The sequence below is a fragment of the Tachysurus fulvidraco genome, chromosome 2 (assembly GCF_022655615.1).
Source record: "Tachysurus fulvidraco isolate hzauxx_2018 chromosome 2, HZAU_PFXX_2.0, whole genome shotgun sequence".
Taxonomy (NCBI): domain Eukaryota; kingdom Metazoa; phylum Chordata; class Actinopteri; order Siluriformes; family Bagridae; genus Tachysurus; species Tachysurus fulvidraco.
In genome coordinates, this window is record NC_062519.1 from 9909875 (window position 1) to 9928749 (window position 18875).

The following is an 18875-nucleotide window of genomic DNA, read 5'->3' on the forward strand; positions in this document are numbered from 1 at the left end:
AAAATAACGTTATGTAGTTTATCGATTACAACCTCCGTTTATGCAGATTACATGGAGCGGCACGTACACGTTTTATTCGCCGTGTTTGGATGCCAATGTAGGTTCGCAAAGCCATGAGCATTAACAGTAAAGCAACATCCGCCATTTTTGTTGTGTTTGTGTTTGCCGCTGCTGCGCTAACGTTGCTGGGACACGTGACACGTATACAGTGACATCACACTCGGCGCTGTGATGGCTCTCTAGCCGGTGGAAAGGCAAACCGGTTCTTATAAGGTTCGCCAGTGGAACCAACTTTGAACCAGCACTAGCGCTAGCTCTGAACCAGCACCCGGTTCTTTCCGGTGGAAAAGAGGCACCTGTGACTGTGAAGCACGCATCACCTCACAGAAGACATACAAGACCACTCTTCGTCCCTCTAAACTGGCAGTGCTGAAGAAACAACAGCATTTCAGCACCATGGATAGCTCATCGGAGTGTTGGTGCAAGGTATGCAGCCAAAAACCTGCCAAAACAGGAAGGGTCAATCAAGAGCGGTGTCTAACTCCTCACCCTCTGGGAGTCTACTCCCGGATAGAGTCTGGCTCAGAAGCAGGGGAGGGAACATCTGGGTAGCTGACTTCTGCTGCTCTCTCCTACTGTGTTTCTGCAGACTCTGCCACCTGAAAAGGATGAGCCTTGCTGCCTCCTGCTTCACCCGCACTCCCTACACTCCCACTCCTCTGGGATTTTTAATCCCCATCTCATGCTTCTCTCTGTGTTCATCTCTCTGCTGTGGGTGCTACACCCTGAAGGATGTGAAAAAAGTAATTGAAATCTACCCCATTCAAGTGCACATATGCATGTGTCAGAAATACCCTTGTCCCAAGCTCATAGTGTCTTGTAACTCGCGGAATCACATTTTCAGCACGTAAAGAGCACAATGTGCTATGATGTGGGAAAAAGCCTAATTGATAATAAATTCTAAAATATATGACTATTTAGTGTTTATTCAACAAATTTCATATCTTACAATTTTAGGAAATTTTGCATTTTAATGTAAACAATCATACTTCTTATCATAGTTTCAAGGTTCTACAAAAATGTGAAAACTGTTACTGAAAACACCCATTCAGCGATATACATGTGTTGGTCAGAAAAACACTTCCCAAGTTTGTAGCACCTTGAAACCCACAAAATCGCTTTTTTTTTTGCTATTGTTGCATCAGTCAGCTGTATGGTCTGGTCTTTATCAGCAATCATTTGAAGTCTGGCAGGAAGGAATTGGTGTTGGGTCCATGGTGAGCTCAGGGTTAGGGTTAGGGAGTCTGAGTCTGTACATTGAATCCATTGTACTGCTGAAGGTCAGAGCAGTGATGTTCATGTGGTAAAAAATGCAGCTGAAGTCTGACATACATTTATAAAGGCAGAATGTCAAGTTCACCCCAAGTCAAAGCTAAATATGTAAATAAAAATGCATAAATAAGCTACAGGTTTAGAGTAATTAACATGGAAATGGCATGGTTAAAGACATACTCATGATTAGAATGTTTCACTGTGAAAATGTTAAGAAAAACATTGATAGGAATAAGAGTCAGGGATTGAGAGGTGCAGAAGTCTCACTGACAGTTACAGGAATCGTCTGATTGCAGTGATTGCCTCAAAAGGTTGTGCAACAAAATATTAAGTTAGGGGTACCATCGTTTTTGTCCAGGCCTGTTCCATGAGTTTATTTTTTTTAAATAATTCTGTTGAAGCATGGTTGAAAAGCAATGTCTGACTTTCATTGGTTTACATTCATAGAATTTTTATTTATTATTACTTTTGTCAGATTAAAGTTTTTTCTGTGACCATTGTGAGTTTTTCTTTCATTGACCGAAGGGTACCAACAATTTTGTCCACGTGTGTATATGTTCTTCCTGACCTGACACTCCCAACATGCATGCTGCCATTAGCACAGGTAGCCTTGTAAGCACTAATAATGCTGTTAGCATTACTAGCACCATTAGAGCTGTTGGCTGCAGCGTTCGCCAGTTTGGGTCATGTCCTTTATTTCTTCTCGGTTTCTTGCTTGGTCGGCATGGACAACAAAACTTGTTAAAGCAAGATAGCAAAACAAAAAGGCCAGACTTCCAAGACCAAAAGAAAGAATGCATTAAAACTAAGTTCCTTCTAGCCTGTCCCACAGTGTCATCACCTGCTTCTCCAGCACCTTTCATCTCTCCAAATCCACAACTCAAATATCAAACCCACAGCCAAGTTGTATGTGGTAGACTCACTCAGACAACAAACTAGATATTCACAATTAACCGACCCTGATTTATGTTGTATTCCTTTAAAGATTATTGGTTCTGATACTAATAAAAATGCCCTCATAGCAGTGTGGATTATCCTAATCTCTCATCCTACCGAAAATTTGTCGTCAATCCCTCATCCCCTTATAATCTTCTAGGCCATAATGGTCTGTCTACACTGTGTTCTCTCTTTTTTGAGCAAGGTGACTCCTGAAATGCCTGAATGGGACAGCCTGGTTATTTCTGAAGTCCTCATTAGTGACCCATAAACACTTTGGGTTGCCCATTCCAATAAAGTGGGGCACATTCAGGTTACCCCATATATCAGCAAACTTCGTTCCCAGACCCGTCTACTGGGTTGGGGAACATCATCCAATCTCTTGTCACTGGGTGTTTTAATAAAATTTCCATCTTCTTAAACCATACATGCAAACCCTGCACAGAAACCTTATGGTTAGGGGTGGGATTTTGGTTATTCCAATAAGATTTATGCTGAATAAGCATGCACTCTTTACTGTTGTTGATGTTTGTAGTGCCTTTTTTCAGTGTCTCAGTGAGCAGACAGATGCAGTCCATCATTTACATTTAAGTAACATCAGAACACCTTGGCACATCCCTCAAGGCTTTATTGATCCCCCTGCTGTATTCTCTCTCCAACTACCAGATGGATGTTCTCTCCTTCACAATGCCAATGATATTCTGCTCTGAGCAAAAGATGAACAACTTTGCAAAGACAGGTTCATGTTCCTTATTCCGATTCTGACTCACAGCAGCTTTAAGGCATTCCTTGTGAAGCTCCAGTTCTGCCTCCCACTGTACATTACCTGGGTTTTATAATCAGCCAAGGTAGTCGGCACGTCATTTCTGATCATATATGAGTCTTTTTGTTGATTTTTCACCTCCAACAACACAGAACCTCAAACACTGGGCAACCAAGGAGGTATGCTCAGGCCTTTCTGACTTTAATTATTGATATTATTATTAACTAAATTATTGTTGTCAATACATACCAGACTGCTCATATCATGACAAAGTATTAGTTGTGGGAGAAAAAATCGATTCACCAAACTATCGCGATTCTTTTTAAAACGATTTTGAGATCGATTTGTTTGGCTCAGAATCGATATATATTTAATTTTTTTACTTTTCCAGAGAGGTGGTGGGAAGACGTTATCGCTTTTATTCCAACAGAGGGCGAAACGTATTTTGTTGTTGTCTGTATTAGATGACGTCGTATCCGTTTTAAGCTGGCGCGAGAAAGCTAAACCATGGCAGAGGCAGGGGAGCAAACCTCTTTGAGAATTGTTTCTGCACACATTTTAAATCATAAGTGTGGAAACACTTTGGATTTTATACACTGGCAGAAAGAGCTGCGCTGGACATGACTAAAACGGTATGCAAACTCTGCCATACAGTGATAGCATATTTTTGATAGCGAATTTCAGGCTGAACGCCAAACAAACTGCAGCGTCTCAACAAACTCTGGATGTGACATTGAGTAAATTACCATGCACTTTGGAGAAGGCAAAACGCATCACAGAGTCGATTGCTCTTTTTATCTGCAAAGACATTCGACCTTATAGCGTTGTGGAAAATGCAGGTTTTCGAAATATTATCCATACTTTGGAGCGGAGGTACGTTATTCCATCGAGGAAGCTTTTCAGACACAGTCGTGCCTAAAATCTATGACGAGGTTGCGTCAGAAGTAAAAAGTGTAAGCAAAGCTCAACGAGTCGCATCGCGAGCTACAGAGTCCTATGTAACCCTGACAGCCCATAAATAAATAAATCTTTATATAAATCTATTTCAATTTGAAATAAATTGTTCCGGAGCTTTTTTATTTATTGTTATTTATTGGAACAGTTTAACAGCACTTATTTTATTTCAGAGAGTATTGTTTTTAGTCATTTTGTTGCACATTTAAATATTATATTCAAGTTTTTGGTACTTGAAAGTTTTATGGTTCAAGGTTCTTTATGCACTATGTATGTATATGCTCCTGAAATAAAAATTCCGAAAGATGTGATGCATTTTTTTTGTTAATATAACTCATATACAGTCTCTTTAAGGGTATGATCAAGTATTTGCCATTGTCTAATCTTTATTAAGCAAACAAAAATCACAATTTAAACAATGAATCGCAATAGCTATAGAATTGCAATATGTATTGAATCGGCACAAAAGTATCGGGATAGTATTGAATCGCCAGATTAGTAAATCGTCCCAGCCCTACAAAGTATTCAGATGGTGTTGTCTAAAATGACCTGAACTCAGAACCCGATTTGTCTGAATAGACAAAGGACATGATGCAATCAATTTGTTACGAAATCAATTTGTTTGTCTCAACACCCCATAAAAGGTGGAGCTCACATTTATATGAATATTTACTTGTTCAAAAGTGATGCTATCACCCTAGGTAGTTATCCTATTTATTAATAACTCGACACTGTACATGAAGCTTACTCCATAAATCTTAAATCTGCCGAGCTGTGATTTGATCTTGTTACCTGATCAGACTGTACTAAAATCACTGCAAAAAAACAACAACAGAAAAACTTACACCTAATTATTTTCTTTTAGCCTCCATCACACTTAGCAAACCTTATGTAATTTTATTTTGATTTGTGGTATACATAATGCTTTTGACAGCAATTGTTTTTCCTTTTGTGAATGTTAAAATGATTTCAGATATAGCTTCACAAAAACTAAATAGTTATTCATTTAAAAGCACAAAGGTAATGACAATAGCAAGAAATCCTTTATCCAAATCCTTTTTATTCATTTCTACCACTCAATATCTCTTCAGTTTAACCTGAAATACATAATAAATATATGCTTCAAACATTAATAGTTTAGGGATATGTTCAGATGGTTAAGATGATTTATTATTAATTAACGTTCTTCAGAAGGGCTTAGTGGCAAAATATTTTACAACTGCAACTTCAACTTTTATATGTACAGAAAAGATGCTTACATTCACACATCAAGACAACTAGCATACTTTAGGAAAATTTTGTTTTCTTGAATGCCTAAGTTTAGCTGTCTTGTGTTATTGCTTAAAGAAAAATTAAAAACAAGAATAAAAACACCATCATTAAACAAAAGAGGCATCTTAGAATGTGAAAATTTATGTTGTTGAAGACTCGGTGTGAAAAAAGGAATTTCCTTTTTCGTTTTCCAACAAACATCTTTAATGGTGGATTGCATCCTTCCATTGGCGCTTTATGTAAATTTGACTACCCCATGAGTTCATGGAAAAGTAAAATGGTTTGAAAATGAAGGGACTGCTCACTGATACTGTCTATAGTCACCAAAAGATGAGGCAGGCATTGAGGGTGGTTCCTCTGCAAATTGTGGACCTGACAAAATGAGAAACAGATTTCTTGGTTCTTTCAAAGTATCAATTTAAAAGATTTATGAATTTGATAAGATATGCTACAAGCCATACTCATGTATTGCACACTCACCAGTTGGGAGTTGTGATGAAGCAAACCTTGTGAGAAGGATTCCAGCACCTTCTATCAATGCTAGAAGAATGCCTCCCATAGCTGCAGACCCAACCATAGCCACAGGCCCATCTAGGGATAGAGAACATCAGTCAGCACCAGTCTGACACACCAACACTAAACAAAGACAGCACAGAGCCAAAAAATAAAACTGGTGGTTGTGAGTCTATAACTACAGTCTATTTTAATTCTTCCGATGACAATATATACAGTAGTGGTCAAAAAATGATATCTGTAGAAGATATTTGTACATTATTCCCCTTTATTGACCCTACCCTTCACTTAAACCATCCAAATATGAGAAGTGTGTTATATTTGAAAGAAGACAATATTAAACAGCAGCATCATGGAACATGAGATTTGTTCTAATATGCAAAAAATGCATAGAAAAACACACAAAATAAAACCTAAACTGAATACAGACTTTCGTTGGATCATATAACTGAATACTGAGCTACATTGGATGACATAACTGAATACTGTGCTAGGTTGGATGACATAACTGAATACTGAGCTAGGTTGGATGACATAACTGAATACTGAGCTACATTGGATGACATAACTGAATACTGAGCTAGGTTGGATGACATAACTGAATACTGAGCTAGGTTGGATGACATAACTGAATACTGAGCTACATTGGATGACATAACTGAATACTGAGCTAGGTTGGATGACATAACTGAATACTGAGCTACATTGGATGACATAACTGAATACTGAGCTAGGTTGGATGACATAACTGAATACTGAGCTACATTGGATGACATAACTGAATACTGAGCTACATTGAATGACATAACTGAATACTGAGCTACATTGGATGACATAACTGAATACTGAGCTACATTGGATGACATAACTGAATACTGAGCTAGGTTGGATGACATAACTGAATACTGAGCTACATTGGATGACATAACTGAATACTGAGCTAGGTTGGATGACTTATCACGATTCAGGTTTAGAATTTTCAAAGGTTTTCAATGGGATTAAGATCAGTGGACTGATGAGGCCAACTGAGGACTTTAAAACGCCTTTGTTGTGCGTTAAACATTGTGTTCTGCAAAACAGCAACTTTGCAGATCCTTTCCAACACCTGCCACAGACATGCATCCTCACAAAATTAAGTTTCTTCCACTGTGAATTAACATTGAATATACCCGACACCATCTGATACAAGCATGTTGAGCTACTTGTCATACCAAAGAACAGGGGTCTATTCAAAATCAAATCACCCAGAGTCCAATCCTTACTATCTCTATTTTATTTGGCAAAGACAAGATGTTTTTGAGGTTCTCAGAACTAGTAAATAGTTTCTTTAACCCGACCTCATGTAGCAATCACCTTACAGTTTAAGATAAGACTGGAGATTCCTGACCAGTGCACGATTCATACTGGATGTTGGAAGCTGTTTTGAAGCGGTCACACATTGAAATGATTTGCATCCTTCTGTTAAAACGCATGCTAGTCTTCCTTGCTTGGCTTCAGTGCTTTACATTCTGCACAGTACTGAACTAATGGTGCTTTGGAGTCATTTTCCAGATGTTCTGACAGTTCAAATCCGGCACACAAGCAATATCCAAGAGCGGCTATCTACATTTAGCCATTTTGATAATATCCTCTTTGGTTGCAGAGAACTGCTCCTTCGTCTTAGTCATTTTCACCAAAACACAGAAAACAACATGTAATAACAGTCATCATAGTAATCGACACACCTGTAGCATTTATAGCCTGAGAATAATAAGTGCAGACTTTGTATGGCTTGTCCAATAATAATGTCTGTGCAATTTGGCGTGTTTACCTGCATAATGACAAATGAAATTGTTAAAATGTGGAGCGGATAAATCAAGTTTACACTCCTAGCACAACATGCAGACAAATTCTTTGATAAATCTTTAATAATATATTTTTATTATATAATATAATTTTTTGTGTGTTATTTCACTGCTACTTTTACTTCTGTTTTTTTTGTTTTGTTTTCTCCCTTTATTTTGGGTGGGGGGGGAAGCATTTTGGAGTACCTACAACCTGGTTATGATCCACCAGCATGAAATGTGAATACTTGTAACGTTTCTTTAACCCGACCTCATTCAAAACGTTTACCGGTCTTAAGATTTTGTTCAGGAGTGAATACATCTCACAGAAGTAAGAACACCCCTCTCATTTTTGTAATTATTATATCTTTTTATGTGAAAACACTGAAGAAATGACACTGTTCTACAATGTAAAGTAGTGAGTGGAAAGCTTGTACAACAGTGTACATTTTCAGTCCCTTCAAAATAACTCAACACACAGCCATTAATGTCTAAACCGCTTACTACAAAAGTAAGCACACCCCTATGTGAAAATGTCCAAATTGGGCCTAAACTATCAATATTTTTTGTGGCCACCATTATTTTTCAGCACTGCCTTAACCCTCTTGGGCATGGAGTTCACCAGAGCATCACAGGTTGCCACTGTAGTCCTTTTCCACTCCTCCATGAAAACATAACGCAGCTGGCGGATGTTAGAGACCTTGCACTCCTCCACCTTCTGTTTGAGGATGCCCCACAGATGCTCAATAGGGTTTAGGTGTGGAGACATGCTTGGCCAATCCATCACCTTCACCCTCAGCTTCTTTAGCAAGGCAGTGGTCGCCTTAAGGTGTGTTTTGGGTTGTTATTTTGTTGGAATACTGCCCTGCGGCCCAGTCTCTGAAGGGAGGGGCTCATGCTCTGTTTCAGTATGTCACAGTACATGCAGTATGTCACAGTGCATTCATAGTTCCCTCAATCAACTGTAGCTCCCCAGTGCCGGCAGCAGTCATCCAGCTCCAGACCATTACCAGTAAGAGAGAGTGAGAGCGATAACACCAAATTTAACACACCTGATCCCCATTCACACATGAGACCTTGTAACACTAACGAGTCACCTGGCACCGGGGAGAGAAAATGGCTAATTGGACATTTTCACTTAGGGGTGTACTCACTTTTGTGGACAGTGGTTTAGACATTAATAGCTGTGTGTCGAGTTATTTTGAGCGGACAACAAATTTACACCGTTATACAAGCTTTACACTCACTACTTTACATTGTAGCAAAGTGTCATTTCTTCAGTGTTGTTACGTGAAAAGATATAATAAAACAGGCTCTCAACTATATACTTACTCCTTGCAGCAAGAATAGCTCCTGTCATGGCTCCACTTGTTATTGAATTCCACGGGTCCTCTTTTCCACGGACTTTTACTAGGCCACAGTCAATCATCGAGAAAAGCCCACCCCATACAGCAAAGCTTCCTGCAACAGTCAGATTTTACGTGTTTACAATTTAGAATAAAATATTTTACACACCTCACATATTGCATGGCTGCGTCGCCTTCTCTAGCACAGCAAATTCAATGTATGATCTCTCGCAAAAGGAATTTGTACAGTCACTTTTACTTGCAAAAACATACAAAATAAAAATCAATTAATAAACTAGAATCTTTTTTTCAGTTACGTTGATAATCAATTATGGTTTTTATAGTCCATTTCCACCAGTCAGGTCAGCAAATGTAATCCTTCATGTGACCTTTATTTTCATCAGAGGGAGCCATGGCATACTCATGTGCCTGTTCTTTTCTTGCACCAATGCCAGATATCATTAAAACGAAGCTGGAATGTACAGAATCTATGGAGCTAAAATAGTGGCTTGGTGGTTAGCACGTTCGCCTCACACCTCCAGGGTCGGGGTTCGATTCCCGCCTCCGCTTTGTGTGTGAGGAGTTTGCATGTTCTCCCCGTGCCTTGGGGGTTTCCTCCGGGTACTCCGGTTTCCTCCCCCAGTCCAAAGACATGCATGGTAGGTTGATTGGCATCTCTGGAAAATTGTCCGTAGTGTGTGATTGTGTGATTGTGTGAGTGTGTGAGCGTGAATGAGTGTGTGTGTGTGCCCTGCGATGGGTTGGCACTCCGTCCAGGGTGTATCCTGCCTTGGTGCCCGAGATAGGCACAGGCTCCCCGTGACCCGAGGTAGTTCGGATAAAACGGTAGAAAATGAGTGAGTGAGGGAGAGTAATCTTTTATGTTTCTTAACATTGTATGATGTGAAAATAGCGCATTCACTTGACCATGAAAGAGATGGTACTGGGTTTGTGTTTGTTGCTTGTGCTGTATAATGGAGACGAAGTGTTTAGGGAGCAGTAGACTCTGAGGTGTATTCATACCTCCTAATTGTGGAGCCCTGGTCCTGATGGCTGTCATGCTCCCTTTCATCCTGTGGTTCATGCCCTATGATTAAAAAATACATAAATAAATCCATAAAGTCAAAAGTGATATGGACGAGAATTTCCACACAAAAAAATGGTTAGAAAGTACAAAGAAGACAAACATACAGAAGGTGAATTTCTAAAGCCTTTGACAGCCTGAAATATTCCTCCACCGATGGCTCCCATAGTGAAGGCGCCCCCACAATCGTCAACTATCCTCCAGGGGCTAAAAGAAGGAGATACAGAGGTGAGTCAAATGAAAATCGTTATTTATCTAATGTTCGTTTTTATTTAAAGTAGGTGCCACAAAAGCATATAATGTTCCTAAATATTGTAACGAAATGTTTAGCATAAATGTACCAGTTTCCATATTTCCCCTAATCCATTCTATTACTTGAGACTTTACAAAATATACTTGACAAAGTCTTCGAATGTCACAATGCTCAACACTTTCCTGAATTATTAAGAAAAAACTTAAGTTTATGCACAATCAGGGCCTGAGTAATGTACCATCAATGTTTATCAACATTATCTTCAATTCATTTTGACATTTTGTGCAAGACAGCAGACAAAGATACAAAAACAAAACAAAGACATTTAAAAAAGTCTTGCAAGCGCTTTTGCATGATCTCAAAACTTTGGAATAGGAAGGTACAAAAAAAAGTGGCAAAAAGTGACGCGACATACGGCTAAGTACGGTGACCCATACTCAGAATTCGTTCTCTGCATTTAACCCATCCAAAGTGCACACACACCGCAGTGAACACACACACTGAACACCCGAAGCAGTGGGCAGCCATTTATTCTGCGGCGCCCGGGGAGCAGTTGGGGGGTTCACAACCTTCGGGTTACGAGTCAGACTCTCTAACCATTAGGCCACGACTTCCCCAATGTATACATGTCCCCCAGCTCGGAACATTTCTTAAAGGAACAGTACAACATGTTGTGGTTGTATTTTGTACAGTTGGTTTCAGTGAAAACATTTTAAGTGAGTAATGTTGTCGATTTTGCTGATTCTCCCAATGAAGTGAAAGCGGAGGAATTTACACTTGCACTGCATAACACAACTAAGGAGCAAATGTGGAGTAAAGTGGAGTAATAAAACAAATCAACCTCAATTGGTTCCACAGACATTTGCAAGTAAAAAATAATTGGTGGCAAAAAGGTCTTTTACTTTTAAGATTTGTTTATTCATATGTATGCTGTTTAAACTCTCTTTCTCTATTTTGAAAAACTCTGATTTTGAAAAGTATTTAAGGAATAAAGATTTTGGAGAGAAAAAAAAATTAGGGCAATTTGCCCTAAATGTATGTTAGACCACTCTAATACGTGTTATAGAAAGTGAAAGCAATTGTGCAATGAATGTATTATATGTTGAATCAATTTTATGAAACCTGGCTATTTGAAGGCAAAAATGTTAATTGCAGGACAATTAACAATCGTTTAGGACAAATATAAGACAGTTAACCTGATTCATCTAAACAGCACTGAATTAACCTTGTTAATGTTAATTATATGGAAATTAACAAAGTTATGTGTAAATTAAATAAATCCCATATTTTGTGTTTTTGAGTTTACCTTTTTAATTATGTGGCCATTAGTCTAAATTTAATATTACTAGATTACTCCATTTTTTTACCTGCTCATCCATGTAATTATTAAATCCACTATTCATGTAGAGGCAGCTTCACTAATGAAATGGATGCCAAAACGTGGACAGAAACTGCAGCCTACGCTGACCAAAATGAAACCAGCAGTGATTTTTGATGTTTAGCACATTTCCCATCTAAATCCTGTACTAAAATAACTTAGAATATGGAACCCTGTGTTTGAACCAAAGCCATTTTTTTAAGTATTCAAAAATACAGGAATACATGACTGAAGGTTGTTTATTGTTGCAGTAGTGTGCCTATTATACTAAAAATTAATATTCCTTCACAAACCTTTGATAAAAGTACACAGAAATCATAAAATCCACAGCACATAGAAGTTGGAGGCCCACTTAATAGGTAACTAGATACTTACAAATATAATGTTTTATTATTTATTTATTTGTTTATTTGCTTATTGCAAACAACCTTCTTTTTCTGTGAGTGATTTTAATTTATGTTAAGCTGCATTTCAGAAAACCTTTTATTCCAATTTTTTATCAGTGCAATAAAGAGATACTATGAAAATTGAGACTATTACTGGGATACCTCTTTTTTCATAGTATATCATAATATTAATGACACTACATAAATACAATATTAATATGACATTGTGAGGCTAACGGTGGTAAAGCTATGTTACAATCTTCAAGACCTTCAGAATAGCATGTGTCCCCATTCTAGATTCAGCTGGAATTAATCAGACAATAACAGGACCCACTCAGAATTGTGGTCACACTCTTGATTAATAGTAACTTTTGGATTAAATATAGTCACATTTCCACAGTCTGAAGCTAGCTCTTCATAACCTTGTCTTTTTTGCCATGTCCCCACATACACATCAGCAACTGCAGATAGTTTTATGAATAATCTCCCAATTTGTTATGTTGTTTAATTTCCAAACTTTGATTTAATAACCATCTCACACCACAGAACTGGTCACTGAATGCTTTAGAGTCAACATTCTGCTAAAAGCTAAAGAAAATACTAGCACCCTGATATAATAATCCCACATGAACAGAGCACCCAAAAATTAAGAAATTAAATGACTGAAGACTAAACTGATAGCATTCCAAACATCATGGAAGAAGAACCTCCTGAGCTGTAGAAAATCTCTCACTTCTGTTAGATCAATGCATCTTTTTACCCTAATAAAATGTGTCATTTCTTATTTAAGCATCTATCAAAATAACTAGGATTAAGACCATTGAAGAAGCATACACACATATCAATATAGTATCCATATCAATAGCTAAATGTGTTGTAGCAAAGTAGAGATGACAAAATTGAATGATAACTGGCAACAAATTCAAGCTGACGACATATCTGCCACTGAGCACCTTCACCACAGCAGATGTTTGCTCAGATCTCACATCATCATCAAGGATTCTTCACATCCCAGTCACAAACTGTTTAACCAGCTTCCAGCAGGTTCCAGCAGGTTCAGGGACAACTTTTTTCCATCCACCATCACACTACTGAACTCTACACTACACCATTAGAACACTGTAAAAAATACTGTAGATAACTTCTGTACAATTATACAATGTACATATTGTACTGTTTATACTCCTCATTCTCTACACATATCGTGCCTTACATACATCTGCACTATTTTATTTACATGTATCTATATACCTTATTGTACATTCTGCCTAATATTTCACATTCATGTATATATACATATATTAGTGAACTTGTTTATTTAGCTTACACATTTTTTTTAATGTCATAACCGTATAACCTTCTACTTGTTCCTTTAAAACAGTGTCTGCACCTTTTTTTCAATGTCATTTTTTCTGCACTGCTATAGCCTTTATATTTATTCACTATACATATGTTTACATATATACCTATATATATTACATGCTGTACATATCTTTAAATATTTATCTGCACTCTTTGCACTTCTGGTAGATGCCAAACTGCATTTCGTTGCTGTGTATTGTACTATGCAATGACAATAAAGATCGATCGATCTATATTTATATATACACACTATATATATATATATATATATATATACACACTAATATATATATATATATATATATATATATATATATATATATATGTATACATATATATATATATATATATAAGGGCTGGGCGATATGGCTGAAAACTGTATCACGATATCAGTGTTTCATATTGGTCAATATCAATAATTATTGATATTTTTTATGACCCATTTAAAATAATGACCAGGAGAAAAATATATTACATTTAAACATTTTTATTTTAAACTTAACCTTCCTCTGATCATAATCCCTCAGTTATTAAGACAGAAATGTCAACAACCATGTGGAATGTGGAAAACTCAAATAATTAAAATGTAAACATAAGTCTAAAGTCACAATGAACACTCAACAAGTATCTCTTAATATTTAAGGTGCAAAATGAAAGAAAATGACACCAAACCTTTTTTAATTGACAAGTGTCAGGCTCGACTAAGAACTCCAGGGGATATAAACATAGAGAAACCCGAGAATTTAGTTCAAGTTTAGTGCTAGGACGTTCACTAGCTGTTCACCTTCTGGTGAATAAAGTGTTTTAAAATATGTGCAGTGTTTTGTAAAGATTTAAACTGAGGTAGACTGAGATACATCTGTAATACAGTATAAAAAACAAACCTGATACAGTACAGTAACATTGTTTGAAATATAAAACCTGCAGAAATCTGAAAAAGCAGCTGACTTTTCCTCTTTTATTTACAATTTCCTCGCTCACTGCGGCTCATTTTCTGCTTATCAGTCATCGGTTACTGAAGAGGAATCCAGCAGACTAGCACGAGACAAAGATATGGATACTGTTACATGATTGGCTGTTAGCGTGTCACTCCCTACGTTGCTAGGTTACCAGAGAGTGAGTGCCTTTGTTAATGCAACCAAACTTGCTTCGCAACCTCGGTTTTCTTCCAACGGACAATAAAAAATATTAAACATTTATCAAACACATTTTATTGATATCGATCACGTGTCTATTGTGATACATATTGTTATCGTTTATCGCCCAGACCTAATTTATATATATACACACACACACACACACACACACACACACACACACACACACACACACACACCTATCTAGACCAGGGGTCTACAACAACCCGTGGCTCCGGAGCCGCAAGTGGCTCTTACATCCCTCCTCTGCGGCTCCCTGTAGATTTGGAAAATAAATATTTTATTGAAATTTATTTTAGTTTATTTTGTTAGTTTTTAAAAAAAAATGTAAGTCTAAATTCTAAGGTTATGATGCTCTTGTAACATTAAAATAAACCGTGTTTAATTTTTTTGTCGCTCAAAATATATGCGTCATAACTGCCGATTTGCGAAATCCGACACAGAAGCAGACGCATTTTTGGTTTGCTGCAGCCGGCAAGTTAAAATTTCATGATGTCATGAAATTTCATGATTTTCATTTTTTCATGAAAGATTCAATGATGTCATGCAGGGCTGTCAAGTGTCACACATTTAGAGTGACAGCCACACATCGTATTTCTCACACAGAAAAACCTTTTGACTATTTATCATATCAAAATGTATCAGTCCGCACCACTGTCTCTATGGAACCGGGCAGGAATCAAGCGCGTCTCTCCTGGAGCTATTAGTCGAGCCTGACACTTATCAGCCAATCAAAAAAGAGGCTACACAATAGCCAATCAGAAAATAGCACAATCTGGGAAAGATTTTTGGCTCCCTGTGTTTTTTTTTCTGTGGGAAATGGGTTTAAGGTTGCCGACCCCGATCTAGACAATCTGATCAGAATCAGAATCAGAATGAGCTTTATTGCCAGGTATGTTTTCACATGCAAGGAATTTGTTATAAAGACAGACAACTATGTAGATGACAATATAACCACATCAGATCAGTAATATGAATGTTAACTTCTATTCAGTGGACTGATGTCCCTTGTTAAACTAAAAGTCAGGGGCATTTTATTTGTTTGTTTCTAATCGGAGATGCAACCTACAGATGAATACAGCTTTTTATCGGACTGTATATTTATATATATATATATTTCACACCCTGCAGTGTCACCCAAATGAGGAGGAGGTTCTCCCTTGAGTCTGGTTCCTCTCAAGGTTTCTTCCTTTACCATCTAAGGGAGTTTTTCCTCCCCACAGTCACCTGAGTCACCTCAGACTATCTCATTGGGGATAAACACATTTAAATATATCTAATATTGATCTTGAATTTTATAATAACCTTTCGCTCTATGTTTATGTTCTGTAAAGCTGCTTTGAGACGTCACTTTTAAAAACCTCTATACAAATAAATTTGAGTTGAATTGAATAAACAAAGCTTGAGTCTCTGAGTGTCTCAGGACATGTGGTGTACAACAGGCCTGAGATGTGAGCCCATGTGTGTTTGGGGACTCAAGTCTGAATAGGGGGTAAAATTCTAAACATTTGGAGGGGCTAAATAAAAGGAGGCAGTGGGCAGTATTTAGATGTAACACGTACATTTAACCTTAATAGATTATTTAGATATTTAGACAGAACTCTCCTAGCAACATCACTAGCAATTTACTGCAAGAATTTTAACTTATTATTATTAAGGGGCCGGTTGTTCAAAGGTAAGCTGATCGGATTTTGTTTACCGGATTGGATCAAATCTTGAAAACGGGTTGTTCAAAAGGGAAAGAAGGAATCTGAAATCCGATTAGATTACGAAATCCAATAGTTTTTAATCTGGATCAAACCGTCCGTTTGTGTTGTTTAAAACTTGTCAGTAGGATCTGGATAACTTTGATCCAAAAAAACAGTATTATCCTGATCCCAACAGGGGGTAGGATTTCAAGATGGACTCTAGGAGGAAAATGTAGTAAAACTTTAAAATGTGTCAAATAATACATTTGTATCATTTAGTGTATATACTTTTATTGAAGCAAAACTTCAAAGCAAAACTTCAGATCCGCCTCCTAAAAGCAGAGCTTGGAAATGCTGGTCTCTAATACTCAGTTGAAAAAGAACCCTGGACATTCTTTATTTTGTCAACTATTGGACATTTAGCCATTTTAATTATTTTAAGACATTTTTAAAATATCCACAATGTATTTGTTAATGTATATTTATTTTTTATGACTCAGATGAGGGGTCATAAAAGAAATTATGAATGGAAGTGGATGCTTATTATTTTGGGGTTGTCTCAAAATAAAAAACTCTTACAGTGACCCCATGTTGGCTCTTCTACCTGTTCTTTAGATAGCTAGTAGCCCACTTTGTGATATGTTGTCCCATTTAGAGCACAGGTAATCCGGATTCGGTAATCTTAAAAACGGTGTATGTGGATCAGGGTGATCCAATCCAATGTTGCTTTGAAAAACCGGCGTAAAAGTAAGACGGATTACCTGATCCTGAATAGAAAAAAATGGGATTTCCAAATCCGGATCATTTTGACCCTGATTAAATTTTTTGAACAACTGGCCCAAAAAGAACATACTTCCTACAACAATATATTTACTCCTTTGGAAGCATGACGACTAAACATTAAGAGCATAATTAATGCTAACAATGTTAAAGCAAGGTCACAGCATGTCCAGTGAGCTAATGTATATACAGCATGACTGCTAGCACTGAATTGTCATGAATGAACCGCCTTTTAAAACTTATTTTGAGCTTGAAACGATATACAACGTACGTACATGTTTAGCTTTCGTCGAAAGTAAAACAAAAGAATATTTCATGAAACGTATACAGTTAAAAAACAAACAAACAAACAAAAAAAAACCATTTTAGCTGATTAGCCTTACCACGGCTCCCTTGCGTACTCCTCCATTTTCTTCCTTTCCTTTCCAAGTGACGCAATCACGTTCGCGACGCCTCTCCGTGTGGATGCCACGCCCCTTTCAGACGTGAGAAAGTGAAAAGCGTATCTTCCGTTCGTTTTGATGAATGTACAACTTAAGAAAAAATGTCTTATTAGTTACCGATTCATATTATTTCTTTGTTACAGCAATAAAATTTTCATATTTTTCCATTTTTTTCCACATTATTTTACGTACGAATGACTGTGTGCGCCCATGTGCCTGTGTGCGCCCATGTGCCTGTGTGCGCCCATGTGCCTGTGTGCGCCCATGTGCCTGTGTGCGCCCATGTGCCTGTGTGCGCCCATGTGCCTGTGTGCGCCCATGTGCCTGTGTGCGCCCATGTGCCTGTGTGCGCCCATGTGCCTGTGTGCGCCCATGTGCCTGTGTGCGCCCATGTGCCTGTGTGCGCCCATGTGCCTGTGTGCGCCCATGTGCCTGTGTGCGCCCATGTGCCTGTGTGCGCCCATGTGCCTGTGTGCGCCCATGAGCCTGTGTGCGCCCATGTGCCTGTGTGCGCCCATGAGCCTGTGTACACCCATGAGCCTGTGTACACCCATGAGCCTGTGTACACTCATGAGCCTGTGTACACTCATGAGCCTGTGTACACTCATGAGCCTGTGTACACTCATGAGCCTGTGTACACTCATGAGCCTGTGTACACTCATGAGCCTGTGTACTATGGGGTCAGAATTGTTTCGTTATTCTGAATAAATATACTATGATCCACAAATAAATATAAAGAGTTTCACAAATACATTTATTAACAAATGCACAATAAGCAAACCGTACATATATGCTACAAATTTTACAAAAAGAAATGAAATTCACAAATAAATAAAATGTGATTTGCAAATAAAAAATATTTATAAATATATATTTTATTGTATTTATTTGTGAATTGCTTCCTGCTCATTTGTGGATTGCGTTCTGTGCATTTGTGGATTTGAAACATTTCTAACGTCAAGACGTGCACAAGAATCCACAAATGGTTGGACTCCGCCCACCGTCTACTCCAGCCAATCGGACAACGGTCTCGTGGCGCTGACCAATCGTGGCACGTGATTGGTTGGAGGTAGACCATGTCAACATGTTTCATTGGGAATAAGAGGAAAAATCTACACAAGAGGAAGAACCTTAAAAATTAACTCTAATATCAATAATCTTGTCAACAATAACATTTTTTACTAACTCTTCCTGCTCAGTATTCAAAAAGGGAAGTTTGACTCAATATGGTTTAAGAGAATTCAGAAGTAGAAAATAAAATCCCTCAATAATGCCAATTAGCAGGGATTAGATCACTATAATATGTAGTTATTACATCCATAATGCATAGGTGGTGTAATGATTTAGACCTATGCTGAAAAGAAGCATTTAGATTTAGGTCTCGTGGCGCTGACCAATCGTGGCA

The 18875-nt window shown here is 37.8% G+C and overlaps 1 protein-coding gene across 1 annotated transcript; it reads right to left on the minus strand.

The window, feature by feature from the left end:
- Nucleotides 1-5025: 5025 nt before the first annotated feature.
- On the minus strand, nucleotides 5026-17547 carry timm17a (translocase of inner mitochondrial membrane 17 homolog A (yeast)). Its single transcript, XM_027165588.2, has 6 exons — nucleotides 17411-17547; nucleotides 10131-10230; nucleotides 9963-10026; nucleotides 8926-9054; nucleotides 5738-5848; nucleotides 5026-5629 (listed from the first exon to the last, which is right to left on the minus strand). The coding sequence occupies exons 1-6, from the start codon at nucleotides 17434-17436 to the stop codon at nucleotides 5559-5561; spliced, it is 501 nt and encodes a 166-aa protein (XP_027021389.1). The 5' UTR covers nucleotides 17437-17547; the 3' UTR covers nucleotides 5026-5558.
- Between the last annotated feature and the right edge of the window lie 1328 nt (nucleotides 17548-18875).

Excerpts from the sequence above, each read along its gene's own strand:
- timm17a (XM_027165588.2), bottom strand. The coding sequence starts at position 17,436 with ATGGAGGAGTACGCAAGGGAGCCGTG. Across the intron at positions 10,231-17,410 it reads GAGTACGCAAGGGAGCCGTG|CCCCTGGAGGATAGTTGACG; the intron begins GTAAGGCTAATC and ends TCCTTCTTTTAG. Across the intron at positions 5,630-5,737 it reads TTCATCACAACTCCCAACTG|GTCCACAATTTGCAGAGGAA; the intron begins GTGAGTGTGCAA and ends TCATTTTGTCAG.